General features: G+C 43.5%; 2 protein-coding genes across 4 annotated transcripts; one reads left to right on the forward strand and one right to left on the reverse strand.

Annotated features, from left to right (window-relative positions):
- The first annotated feature begins 1392 nt into the window (after positions 1 to 1392).
- Positions 1393 to 2013, forward strand: LOC109759784 (putative germin-like protein 9-2). Its single transcript, XM_020318625.1, has one exon. It carries the CDS (start codon positions 1393 to 1395, stop codon positions 2011 to 2013), a length of 621 nt encoding a protein of 206 aa, XP_020174214.1.
- A 2964-nt stretch (positions 2014 to 4977) lies between these two features.
- On the reverse strand, positions 4978 to 13770 carry LOC109759773 (uncharacterized). Of its 3 annotated transcripts, none has more exons than XR_012201491.1 (7): positions 13632 to 13770; positions 12599 to 12665; positions 11705 to 11771; positions 11128 to 11194; positions 10318 to 10384; positions 5442 to 9160; positions 4978 to 5333 (listed from the first exon to the last, which is right to left on the reverse strand). XR_012201491.1 is itself a non-coding variant. In XM_073506875.1 (7 exons), the coding sequence occupies exons 6-7, from the start codon at positions 9075 to 9077 to the stop codon at positions 5234 to 5236; spliced, it is 3675 nt and encodes a 1224-aa protein (XP_073362976.1). In that variant the 5' UTR covers positions 9078 to 9160; positions 10318 to 10384; positions 11128 to 11194; positions 11705 to 11771; positions 12599 to 12665; positions 13632 to 13770; the 3' UTR covers positions 4978 to 5233. The 3 variants fall into 3 exon arrangements, 1 of the variants encoding a protein (XP_073362976.1); XR_012201492.1 differs by having other exon boundaries at positions 5438 to 9160; XM_073506875.1 differs by having other exon boundaries at positions 5503 to 9160.
- Positions 13771 to 14090: the final 320 nt, after the last annotated feature.

The raw sequence follows: 14090 nt of genomic DNA on the forward strand, positions 1-14090 counted from the left end.
TTCCCATTCACACTTACATTTTGGGACTGAACACATGTATCATCAGAATACTAAACGCTCATTGCAGTGTACTAGAAAAAAATACATGTAACAAAATTATTTAAAAAAATAAAATGATGCACGCCATATATTTATTTTTACCCCTGACATTGCAACCTGCGTAAATCCCAAACAAAAGGTGAATCTGATCCGCTGTGCAATCAATTCAGAACTGGATAATCACTGTCGAACATACCACTAACTGAATGCCTAGCTGCAAACCAAAAGAAGTAAAAGGACGTGATTACTGAGATAGCTAATAAGAAGTTAGGCATTAATAGATTAAAATAAGCCATTAAGTCTATGAGATTATGCTACCATCCATCAGCTGGTCCGGAGGGGCGTGTCATATAAGATGCACCAATTACTGCTTATGTCGCAGAAGTTGCACCATTACAGCTGCCATCAAAGACTGCAATCCAGACAAATAGTTAGTGAGAAAGATGTGGATTGCCCCTTATTGGTTTCAAGGTGTTTGATCTTTTCCCCTTCCTCCAATGTGGATTTTCAAGCTTTAGGGTCTCATTCATCTCCCTTTGACTGGGTGGACTCACCGAAAACCCACTCTGCTCGCCGGAGCACATCAAACTCGAATGGGAAAATAACATACAGTTAACTGAAAATTAACACAGTTATCTATTTTTTCGGAGTGGATTGGCTTCACTAAGGCCCTCCGCTCCTTCTCAACCTGTTGACAGTGCAGCAGTTCCACAGGACATGCATTGCTGCACAGTGCACACGGCAACAACTTTGCTGATGGCTAACGTCTGACAAATGAAATGGATAGCCTAAACAGGATTCTCTTTTTATTATCATATCAGGAAATCATGTTTCTTACAGGAGTAGAATCGGCTAGCTTCAGGAAAAAAACTGTGCAAGTCGTTGTTAAACCCAGTCCATTTATCCATCAAACTGAACGGGTAGATCTTCCTTTTTCTAAGTTCTTCCATGATTTAAATGTGAGAACTACTATGGTGCCTCCAACTAGACAGGAAAAGTTCATGTCTCACTATTTCTTCAATAGTGTCATCTTTACCAAGAAACCCGTCGAATTCCGGATAGGCAATTTATTTGATGCCCATATGCATCCAAAAGCGGGCTTAATATATATTTGCCAGCAATAGTTAGTCTCTATGCAACAAGGTATGCCAGCAGGCACGAAGACAAACAAAAAAACACTCTTGGTTTCTCCGGCGATCCATCCCAACAAAGTAAGCTGTTTAATTTTAAAATTGTGTGTCCTCACCAGTCACCACCTCCATGACAAGAGCAAAGCTCCATAGCATTCTGTATATATATCCTCCCTAAGCTAGCACCCAAACATCATCAACAAGCTTCACGACATCCGATTCAATGGCATACAACTCCTACCCCTTGTTGTTGGTGCTGCTGGCACTCTCGGCCCCGCTGGCCGTCTTTGCCGGCGACCCAGACATCCTGGCCGACTTCGTAATCCCAGCAAGCACCAACCCGACGAACATCACCGGTGACTACTTCACTTACACCGGCTTCCGCGACATAAGCACGCCGGCGTACGGTTTCACCTTGACCAAGGCCACTATGATGGAGTTCCCAGCCCTGAACGGCCAGAGCGTGTCCTACGCCATGCTCACGTTCCCCCCGGGCTCCGTCAACCCCACACACACACACCCGCGCGCCTCCGAGCTGCTGATCGTCGCCCATGGCACGCTCTCCGTTGGGTTCATCGACACCGCCAACAGGCTCTACACCCAGGACCTGGGCCCGGGCGACATGTTCGTGTTCCCCAAGGGGACGGTGCACTACCAGTTCAACCAAGGGAACAGCACCGCCACGGCGCTCTCCGCATTCGGGAGCGCCACACCTGGGCTCGTGTCCGTTCCCCTTGCTGTGTTTGATACCGGCATCGACAACACCGTCCTTGCCAAGTCGTTCAAGACTGACGAGGCGACCATCCAGAAGCTCAAGGCTGGCCTGGCTTTCCGGTGCTGTTAACCAATCGCCTGATGCCTGCGTACCATGCTGTGTTCTCAACACTGAAAATAAGGTTTATTATATCAGGCAAGCAACCCGATTTAGTACTGTAGTACACACCACGTCTGTGTCCAGATACATTCTGGACTGGGTTCATGTGAAATGAAAATTGATTTCATATGGAATTGGACTTTAGAAATACAATTGCATTGGCCAAAGAAAAGCAGGTCACCTCTTTTAACCGAAGAAAATACCGGTTCATTATAAGCTGACGAAACTTCCAAAGGCTTTGCTCTGACAGTAAGTGTAATTTTCAAATAGAAGTGTATGACAGAAAGATTTCCAAACCAGTGTGTTCTCCCTTCTCCAAGAAGGTAATCCATATAGCAGAGGAGAAAAGCAAAACCATCAAGGATCTGGAATCTGACTATAGTTGCATAAGTTATAACTTAGAACTTGGTGTTTTCATCTAAATTATTGAAACTATCGGGAAAAATGCAGATAGGTAGCAATAAAGTGATATATCCAAAAGCTCAATTTGTGCTATTATGTATGAAGACCTCTATGTGGATGCTAACAAACAACTTCCAAAGTAGCAAAACTGCCATGTCATGCAAGTTCTGGGCAGGACAATATAGAGATTTGTAAAATGCAAGTGGATTTCTCTGAAAAGTAAAGCATCTGAGCCCTATAGAAGTTGCATCATGTGCTATAGAAGTTGCATCATGTGGTAAAAAGTACAAACAAAACACTGAGAATAAGGTTTATTATATCAGGCAAAGCAAACAGATTTTGAACTGTATTACGCACCCTCTGTCCAGATACATCATCCTCTGGACTTGAGAAATAGAATTGTACTGGCCAAAGAAAAGCACGCCATCCTTTTTTTTACCAAAGAATATACAGGTTCAGTATAAGCTGATGAGACTTATTTTGGATCACACAGACCAAAGGCTTTGACCGAGCCAATAAGTGCAATTTCCAAATCAAAGTATATGATAGAAAGATTGCCATACCAGGGTGTTCTCCCTTCCATACCAGGGTAATCCATATTGCAGAGGAAGGCAAAACCATCAAGGATCTGGAGTCTGACAGTAGTTGCATAAGTTGTAAACTCGGTGTTTTCATCTACAAGGGTGGAACTATCAGAAAAAAATGCAGATAGCTAGCAACAGAGTGATGTACATCCAAAAGCTCAATTTGTGCTATTAGTACGAAGACCAGTTGATGCTGACAATTAACAAACAAATTAACAACCGAAAGAGCGAAACTGTAATGCCATGCAAGTTCTGGGCAAGAACAACATAGAGATTTGCAGAATGAAGATGGATTTTCTGAAAAGTAGCATTTGAGTCCACAGCAAGGCAACGCCCATCAAAGAAAGCCAAGTTGCCAGCTGGAGGGCCTCACATCCTGTCCAACATGAGGCGTGCGCTCAGATTTGCTTGACTGCCAGGAATCGGCTGAAGTGGTCGCTCCATAAATTTGGACTGAACATGAGGGAATGATTTGGGGCGAATGGGCAAAAACAGCTGGCTTGCGACACCCAAAACATCTCTCGGATCCATGGAACTCCATATGCGGCATGAGCAGACAGAACACGAATTATAAGAAACAGAGGTGCAGTAAAGAAGATAGAGAAGTAAGGAATCAGGGGCAAACCACAACAAATCCCTGGATCACCATGCACTTGCTCACCTGAACCTACACCAGCAAAAGCACACTGCACATCCATCGCAACGTGCTAAAGAGAGGATCTCCCGGGCACCAGGGTCTTAGTACAGGGAGCTTGAAAAGAAGTATAATTCTAAAATATGCGCAGAATGACAGATCATTCTGGACAACTACATTGCACAAGCATTACACTGGCACATCATATTGATTTCAGCTACACAATGATAACATTGTGCAAAACTGCAACAGAATTCACTTAGCCGCTTAACACAAACCTCTCAGCTCATTTTGCTGTTTGGTGACTGGTGTATTCTAGATCAAGCAATTAGAAACAAGTAGGAACCAAGCAGCATCAATTAGGACTCAAAAGCCATATAGGCATGAATTCACCTTCACCTGCACGATTTTCCAAGCAAGAATCCATGGGAAAAGGCAATGAAGGCAGGTAAAAGAAGAATATAGCAGTGCAGACATGGGGGGAACCAAAGGATTGATTTAGAAACAAAGAATTCAGGTAAGGGATGTCCCGTTTAATTTGGACTAGTGTGTTACAATTAAAACTAGTGCCCCAAATGCATCTGGGGCAAGATTATTTTCTGGAAGCAGACAATTGATTACACAAATAAATATATTTAAAAATGATATATTGTGGTCAGATAGGTCCCACAATTTCATAGTATTATTTTCAGGTTCATCGCTCATAGCATAATTTATATGACAAATAATTGAAGCAAAAGGGTATTGGGCAATGAAATATGTATGTGCTCTTGTAAAATGTGGGAATAAATAGTGGATACCTGACATAAAGTTCACTACGATCACTTAAGAAATAGCTTTAGTTGCAAACGAACAATATTATGTACTTAAATCTATCAAATACCAAACATTAGTTCAGCCTTTCGAATATCATATTAAACTGGAAAGATGTTTCTGCATGTGCCACTCATGAACCTTGAAATATATGGCTGACATGCTGTTAATTCAATTGGAGTACCATAGTCCTTTCAGTTCAGAAGGAAATGTAATATCATTTGAGGTGGCATACAAAAATCAAAGGAGTGTTTGAAGTGGCATTTAAGTAAGCAACATTTGCAACGGCATGTAAAATGATTTAGGATTTGCAGTGTCACATACAAAAATTTACATATATTGAATGAATAATCAGCTTATAATCTCAAGAAAGCAAAATGTACTTGGATCTCCACAAAGAGGTTTTACTCAATGACAAAACGTAAGCTCTACTTGTCAACCTGCCCAAGAAATTTGACACATAGTAATCCTTAACTAGCATAGAAAATGAAACTGCGCATATAGAGGAACAACATGGAAGAGGTCATTCACAAACATTACAGTTACAAACATATGCCTATCATTATCAGCGGTTGGACAGAAAGCAACTAACTTTCTGAGGGTAAGTATAGGCTGAAATGAATGCCACTGCCACCTGTTTCTTTTCAAGCATACTCAGGGTTACAAAGTTGCATACAAAAGGAGTTGTTACCATCAACTATGCAGAACACGATTTATAAGGTAAGTCAACATGAAGACCAGACCTGATTACTTGGAATCAGGTGGCATAGCAACCTAATAACCTAACCTGCCTACTTGACACTTGATACAACCAACAGCAAGAACCATCTTCATGCTGCAGCTTTGTCAACGATGTACTGCAAAAATATGAAGTCAGAGTTAGTGAGAGGTCAAGATGAGATACAGTATCTTTGATCACATCTAATTCGACCAAGTTTATGATACAAAAGCTAGATGATACCTACAATTTTGATGAGCAATCAACTATTAACTTCATCCTGTTGAGCAATATAGCTTTTGCTTCACTTTGTTTTTCTAGCCAGGAAATTTTCAGGCACAGATGCTGGATCAAGTTCCCAGTAACCACAGAGTTCATCGCCTTCATTTGTCATGCGGTATGAAGGAATCTGATGTGAGAACATCATCATGTCACTTCTTAATATTTTCACGGCACTTGTAGATTCACCTTTCCTCTCTAGCATGAATACAGTACTAAAACCATCCACTTTTGTGAGAGAGGACAATGTTAGAGAGGCAGCAGAAATCTCCAGGACCTCCACAAGATCATATTCACAGCTTTTAAAATTTTCAAAGCTCCAGCCACGATTCCAGTTCTTGTATATAGCCCATACCTGGCCAACACGAGGAAGAATTTCATACTTCTTTCCTTTACTAACCGGTGTCACTTCCATGATATGAGAGAAGACACTTGTGCAATCATAGTTGTCACTTTGACTGCTAAGTCTGAATATTCCACAGCTAGCAGACAGACCAGCTTGCACCAAACGCTTCTCTGTCTCTCCACATGGACAGTACTCAAGCCATCTTATGTGGATTGTTAAGTCATCTTGATCAACTTTCTTTATGAAGGCATAGTACTTTGGGAACTTGTCGATGTCACAATAGAGTGCCCAAATTTGTCCACTCTTGAATTTGTCAAATGACCTTATATCACCAAAGTTGAAAAACTCTGGTTCGGGATACACAAAAGTTGCTGGAGATTCAGATTGAAAGCTATCATCCCATTGGTCAACAGTATGAGCATCAATTACAGAAGCCTCTGAGCCATTATCGTGCTTGCCATCTGCATTGATATTGGGTTTCTTCACTCCATTGTGAACATTACCTTCATTTGTAGCAGCGCTATCCAGACCCTCTTTGGTCTTACCAGCAGGCATTTCACACTTAAAAAAGTCTCTGGTAGACGAAACATTGCCTCCAATATTACCTTCTTGAGTGCTACTCCTGTTAAGATCTGCAGATGAAGATGCTTCTTCCAAGTTAGAAGGCATAGATGCAGGATCCAGCTCAAAGGCGCCATTAGGGATATGTGGCTTATCAGCTTCTGACAACCTATGAAAAGGGATGTTGTGTGAAAACCTTAGTGTGTCACCACCAGGAATCAAAGATGGTTCTTCCTTGTCTGACCGCACAAACAGGCTAACAAAACCTTTAACCTTTACTAAGGGAGTGACGTATGTGCCAACGCCCACAGCAAAGTCAGATTTTATTTCTACAATGTCATATCTGTAGTTCTTATGGTCACTGGAACCTGAACTCGGGTTGAAGTCACATCTCCTAAATAGGGCCCATACTTCGCCTTTCACTGGATAAATCTCATAGCTGTTTCTCTTCTTTCCTTTTGTCCAAGAAACAACATGGGAAAACATTTTTCTATCTTCTGTTAAGATTGTTTTCCCAATTCTGAAACGACCACAAGCAACAGGCATGTCCTTAGAATACCATGCCTTTTCAGCATCATTCAGAGGATCAAACTCTAGCCAACTGAACCACAACATGAAGTTTGGGTGAACCTGCTTAATTCGAGCATAGTACCTTGGCATGGAATCACTGTCATCATAAACAGCCCATATTTGATCAGCTTTGAATCGAGCTGCATCCCTATTTTCCTCAAAGTCATAAAATTCTGGATCTGGATACGAGACATCACCTTCACAAGGAATACTATTGACGACAGAACTAGCAACGCCATCTCTTCCAGAGTTGTGCAGTTCCTCTTTTTTGCTTGCTCCTTGTTTCTCATCCAAGCCATTGACCACCTCCAGATTTTCATTTGGAGTCTTTGTAATTGGAATACTGCATGCTTGTGCGGTGTACACATTACCATCTTCGCGTACTGTTCCACCATTCTTGTCAGCATTCAATGAAGAGTATCCTTTCCTTATCCTTTTGGCCACAGGAGGATCATGAAGATTATCACTGCCTTTTCTACAACCACCACTGCCATCTTCATTACTGACATTATTTTCCTGCTGGCTTGATCTCTGAGGATTCTGCCCTGTTTTGACTGCACCATTAGCATCCTTCATCACCCCTTTTCCCATGTTTGCAGGTGAAACTTTATCAGAACTTGCAAGTGGTGACTCAGTTCTGCTTGAACCATTTTCTTTATTAAGTGATGCTCTTGGTACATTCATGTTAGTACATGTCCTGGCATTAACTGTGACATTACTGTCTGACACTCCCATACTGTTAAGATTACTTGACCCTTCATTAAAACTGGGTTTCTGAGACTGAACTTGCTGATTAACAGGAGAAGTTTGCTGACTAGGAAAATGCTGAGACTGTATTCCCCTTTTCTGCATGTTTGTAGGTGAAAGTTTAGCAGAAGGCACAAATGGCAATTCAGTTCTATCTGCACCATCTTTTTCTTTGATTGGTGCACTTGATACCTTTGTGCTTTCTGTGGCCCCTTTACTGTTAGGATCACCTAGACCCTCAGAGCTCATAACATTTGTTGGTACTGCACTAGGTGGACGGCTCTGAGACTGCTGTTGTTGGTTAGCAGTAGCAGTTTGCTGATTAGGAACATCCTGAGATTGCTGCGCAAATGGCAATTCAGTTCTACCTGCACCATTTTGTTTTCTGGATGGTGCTCTTGATACTTTTGTGCTATCTGTGGCTCCTTTATTGTTAGGATCACCTACACCCTCAGAGCTCATAGCATTCTTTGACCCTGCACTGGGTGGACGTCTCTGAGAGTGCTGTTGTTGGTTAGCAGCAGGAGTTTGCTGATTAGGAACATTCTGAGATTGCTGTTGCTGGTGAGCGGGATGAGTCCAACCAGGAAAACTCTGATTGTTTTGTCCCTGGTAAGTAACATGAGCTTGCTGACTAGGAGGGAACTTTTGCGGCTGCGTCCCAAATCCACTCCCTGGATATGCTGTGTCCACTCCAGCAGGAACAGATTTCTTGGACAAATCATAGGCAAGGAAAGACCTTGAACAGATTCGGCAGAGGACAAACCTCATAAGCGAGCTACAAGGATACTGGTATTTTGTTCCACAAGTCAAGCAAATAGTCCAGAAACTGGATAATCCACTTGACTTTCCAGCCTGTTGCTGTGGATTCTTCTGGGTTTGTGGAGCACCAAAGTTCTCCTTGTTGTTCGTCTTATGAGCAGGATCAGTTTTCTTTGATGCCCGTGCCCGCTTCTTTGGTACAGGAGCAGAAGTTGCAAAAACTGCTTTCCTTTTATTGTCATGGGAAGAACGTTTTACATGGTCTGTCAGTGTCATGTAGGCCTCACCAATTAACTTAAAAGCAGCTTCAGCACCCGCAAATTTGTTCTTATCTGGATGAAGTAAAAGAGCAAGTTTGCGGTACTGTTTTTTAAGTGCCATGTCATCTGCAGTTGGTTCTACTTGAAGAATCCCATACCAGTCTGTCTCCCCATTGATCTTAACAGAAGAAGAGCAATGAACTTCACAAACAGCAAGCAGCTGAGAAATATTTTCAAGGCCAGGAAAAAGCTGGTGAGCCTTGACAGCCATCTTTTTGGCACCAGGAAAGTCTGCTTCATGCAGCTTTCTTTCAGACACATCCTTGGCTCTTGAAGCTTCTTCCTTGTTGCATTCCATTGTGGTGAACCGAGGAACAGAATAGGCACTAAACTTGTGAAGTACTCTAAACAAGAACTCTATAATTCGTCTTTATCACAATCCTGCATAAGAATGACAAGATAGTTTTATTACCAATAATATCACTTGGACATAGAATTTCTGCTATGTGAAAGTGTGCAAGAATTTTTTCTAACTTTAGAACTTGGCAACCTTAAGGTGAAAGAAAAAAGGTAACACAAAATGTCTTGAGAATGAGTGTGTCATAGCCTCATAGGTGATAAGTGTCTAGACTTGTGTAGCATGTCATTGTGTCTCTGAACTTGCATAAGTATGCCAATAGAGGTGCAAATCATGCTTAAATAGCAATTCATGATCATGTAGTACTTTGAATATATTTAGGCTAGGCTCTACACAAATCAAATGAGGAGCCTGTAAATGTCCAATGACATTGTAAACTTCTTTTTATCCAAATATTAATCATCCAGCTGTTCTAAAGTTTTAGTACATCTTTTACCACAGTGAAAACCCAAAGAACTCCTAAAAAACAAGGGTCGAGACATGGAGGCAACCTCTTTATATAATAAGAGTAAATTACTCTTTAGCTAACCAGACTTGTTCAAGTGTGTCATATAGGTTACTGTTCTCTAAATGTGCACCTCTGGGTCACTAAACTAAATTAAGCGAGTCACTCAACATCACCAACATGCCATGTCATCATTACCACACCACATCAGATGAGTGAGTCAGAGTAGTTATGTGTGGAAGCCCATGTCTGTTCTGCGTTCTTAAACTCCCCGTATATACCCATATGGCCATATGTGGCCACCACTAAATAAAAACCTGTTCTAATTCCATGTTCACCCTATCTCCTTGATTCTAGCCAAATAACCCTCTATTTCCAAAGATCCCTTCCACATCTCACATCATTTTTTCACTGAGAAACAATCTCTCCCCAAATCCACCATCATCTTAAGTTCTTAACTACAAAAGGTCTAGCATTAGTACCACCAAAACAAAAGAAGAGTGCATCGTACTCTGTTCATGTTTGTTTCATTACCCACCCATTCCCTACATACATATCGGTTTATTGGAGTGAAATAAGCCAACACAAGTGCCTTATTCGGTCACAGCATTTCGTTGCGCAGCTGAGGAACTTCCTCGCAAGTATCCAGGCAAGAACGGGCACAGCGCCCAGAAATCCAAAAGAAACAAAAGCATGCTGAGTGAAAAAGAAGAGGGTGGGAAGCGAGAAATGTACCGGGCATGATGGCAGCAGATGAGGCGGTGACCTGCTGATTCTTGCAGCACACAGTGGTGGGAAATTTCTGCAAAGGGAACACCAACTGAAATGCTCAAAAAGTATACAGCACGCATGTTTCCTTTATGCTCTTCTTGCCTAAAGCAACACGAACTCATGATAAGTTTCATCATAAACGAGCCAAACAACTACAGCACAAAGCATATTGTCATAGGTTGAATAGAAAAAAAACAAGGCATGAAAGGGCACTCCAATGCTCCATGCGTAACTATGCCAAATTGCCGACACACCCATTCAACATGGCATGGCTGTTACGTGCAGTCAACCATTTAATTTAATTTAGTGATCTAGATGTGCAAATTACAAGGATGGTGACATATTTGACACACTTTAATATGCTAAGTAGCCTAGAGTGTAATCTGCACTTTAATTAAGCTGAGAAGCTGACTCGTCTATTGCCAAGATTCCTTCCCCTTTCCACATCAATTTCTTTTCACTGAGAAACAATCGCTCCCAAAATCCACCATCATCTTAACTACAGAAGGTCTATCATTAGTACCACCAAAACAAAAAGAAGAGTGCATGGCCCTCTGTTCCTGATTCGTTTCATTACCCACCCATTCCCTACAGACATCGGTATATTGGAGCGAAATAAACCAACATTTGTGCCCAAGTCGGTCACAGCATTCGCCGAGCAGGTGAGGGACTTCCTCGCAAGTATCCAGGCAAGAACAGGCATGGCACCAGAAATCCAAAAGAAACAAAAACACCCTAAGAGAGAAAAAGGTGGGCCGGAAGCAAGAAACACACCGGGTACGAAGGGGACGGATGAGGCGGTGACCTGCTGATTCTCACAGCACGCAGTGGTGGGAAATTTCTGCAAAAGAAACACCAACTGAAATGCTCAAAAAGTATACAGGCGTGCATCTTTCCTTTAAGCTCTTCTCGCCCAAAGCAACATGAACCCATGATAAGTTGCATTCGTGATTAAGCCAAACAACTACAGCACACTGCCTAACTATACCCTGTAGAATACAACTTAGATATCAAATAATGCTACTCCCTCCAATCCAAATTAATTAACGCAATCTCTACACAATGAAGTAAGATAATGTATAGAGTTGCGTCAATTAATTCAGATTGGAGGGAGTAAAATAAATCTCAAATTTTAAGCATGTCTTATCAGCTTAGCCCCCTCAGGATTATCCTTCAAGCTCCACCACTGCTCCATACATAACTAAGCTAAGTTGCTGGCACACCCATCATGATTTTTATGCGCAGTCACCCATTTAATTTAGTTTAGAGATCTAGATGTGTCCATTAAAAGGATGGCAACATATTTGACACACTTCAATATGACTACAAGGGTGGGAACTGAGTAACACACCAAGCACAATGGTGGCGGATGAGGCGGTGACCTGTCAGTTCTTGCCGTGCGCAGTGGTGGGAAATTTCTGCAAAGGAAACACCAACCGAAATGCTCAGAAAGTATACAGCGTTCATCTTTCCTTTAAGCTCTTCTCACCCAACGCAACATGAACCCATGATTAATTGCATTCATAATTGAGCCAAACAATTAGACATCACACTGTCTAACTATATCCTTTATAATACAACTTAGATATCAGATAATGCTCAAAAATTCTCAAATTTTAAGCATGTCTTGTCAGCTTAGCCCCCTCAACATTCTCGTCTGAGCTCCGCCACTGCTCCATACATAACTAAGCTAATTCGCTGACACACCCATCAAAGGTTATTATGTGCAGCCACCCATTTAAATAAGTTTAGTGATCCAGATGTGCAAATTAAAAGGATGGTGGCATATTTGACACACTTGTTCAATATGTTAAGTGAACTAGAGCGTAATCTGCTCTTCAATTTAAGCTGAGAGGCTGACTCCTCTGGTGCCGTGACCCCTGCCACTTCCAGCACCATCTTTCCACCAGTGAAAAAACATCTCTCCCCAAATCTATCATCATCTTATCACTAGCATAAAATGTCTATCATTAGTACCAGCAAAACAGAGGAGAAGCGCACTGTCCTCTGCTCCTGATTCATTCCACTACCCATCCATCCCATTCGCTACAGACATAGCGATAGATCTGGGCAAAATAAAGCACAGACATCCACGATTCAGTTGCCGCATTTCATCGAGCAGACAAGGGCCTTCCTTGAACACATTCTGGTGAGACCAGGCGCCGCACCCAGAAATCCAAAAGCAACAAAACACATTGAGAGAGAAAAAGGAGATGACTACAAGGGCAGGAACTGAGAAACGCACCGAGCACGATGGCGGTGGACGAGGCGGTGACCTCTGAGCTCCTGCCGTGTGCAATGTTGGGAAATTTCTGCAGAGGAAACACCAACTGAAATGTTGAAAATGTATACAGCATAAATCTTTCCTTTATGCTCTTCTTCCCAAAGCAAGATGAACGCATATAATAAATTCCATTCATAATTGAACCAAATAACTGCAGCACACAGCATATGCCCGTAAGTTGAATAGAAGAAAAAAAAACAAGGCACTATAAGGGGGGGGGGGGGGCAGGCATATTTTGTACCCATGGCAGAGCTTCCTTGTGACCAAGGGGGGGCTTGGCCCCTGCCTAATCTAGCTTACTGTATCCTTAATAATACAACTTAGATATCAAATAATGCTCAAATTTTAAGCATGTCTCGTCAGCTTAGCCCCCTCAGCATCCTCGTTCGAGCTCCGCCACTACTCCGCGCATAAACGTAACTATGCTAAGTTGTTGACACACCCATTCAACTTGGCAAGGTTGCTATGTGCAGTCACCCATTTATTTTAGCGTAGTGATCCAGATGTGCAAATTATAGGGATGGTGGCATATTTGACCCACTAGTTCAGTATGCCAAGTGACCTAGAGCGTAATCTGCTCTTTAATTTAAGCCGAGGGGCTGACTCCTCTGGTGCCGCTATCCCTGCCCGTTCCCGTACCATTATTCTATTCCCCCGGTGAAAAAACATCTATCCCCAAATCTAACACCCTCTTAATAACTAGTAGTACAAAATGTCTGCCATTAGTAGCAGCAAAACAGAGGAGAAGCGCGTTGCCCTCTACTCCTGACCCCGTTGTTTCATTGCCCGCCCATCCCATCCGCTGCGGACACGGCGACAGATCGGGGCGGAACAGACCACGGCCGGCCGGCCCCGATTACCGCCACGGCGTTTCGTCGAGCAGGCGAGGGCCGCCCTCGAGCCCGTCCGCGCGCGGAGATCCAAAATCAGCGCGGACTCGCCGGGAGAGAAACGGGGATGCCCGCGGGGGGGCGGCGGGAACCGAGGAACGCACCTGGCGGAGCGGCGGACGGGGCGGTGGCCTGCCGGCTCTCGCCGCGCGCGGTGGCGGGCGCGGGCGCGGCGGAGGGGAGGATCGGAGTCGACGCCCTGGTCCGTGGCTTCGCGCGCCGTCTGGGGGAGGGGAGGGGAGGGGAGGTGGCGGCAGATGGGTGTGGTGGTGGTTTTGGGGGGACGGAGGTGGGGATTTTGGGGGGTGGGAGGAGGGAAAGGGCGCGCGGTTCCCCCCCCCCCCCGGCCACAAAAACATTTCGCTTCCGCGCGCTGGCGCTACAGCCAGGGTGTGGATCCACAAGGAAAACTCAAGATCCCGGAGACACGGATGGAGCCTGGCCAACTGGGCCGACCGCCCCTACATCTCGCCTTCAGCGAGGCCTACGGAACCCTCCTCTCTGAAGGCGACAGCGAGATGGGCCGGCCCAGTAGCGCGGGAAACCACAGCATCCTTTTCTCG

Source organism: Aegilops tauschii, chromosome 1 (genome assembly GCF_002575655.3).
Source record: "Aegilops tauschii subsp. strangulata cultivar AL8/78 chromosome 1, Aet v6.0, whole genome shotgun sequence".
In the NCBI taxonomy this organism is placed as follows: domain Eukaryota; kingdom Viridiplantae; phylum Streptophyta; class Magnoliopsida; order Poales; family Poaceae; genus Aegilops; species Aegilops tauschii.

Coding starts and splice junctions, on each gene's coding strand:
- LOC109759784 (XM_020318625.1), top strand. CDS start 1,393: ATGGCATACAACTCCTACCCCTTGTTGTTGGTGCTGCTGGCACTCTCG.
- LOC109759773 (XM_073506875.1), bottom strand. CDS start 9,077: ATGGAATGCAACAAGGAAGAAGCTTCAAGAGCCAAGGATGTGTCTGAA. Junction 5,334..5,502: donor TTCCTGGCTAGAAAAACAAA/GTGAAGCAAAAG, acceptor ATATTTTTGCAG/TACATCGTTGACAAAGCTGC.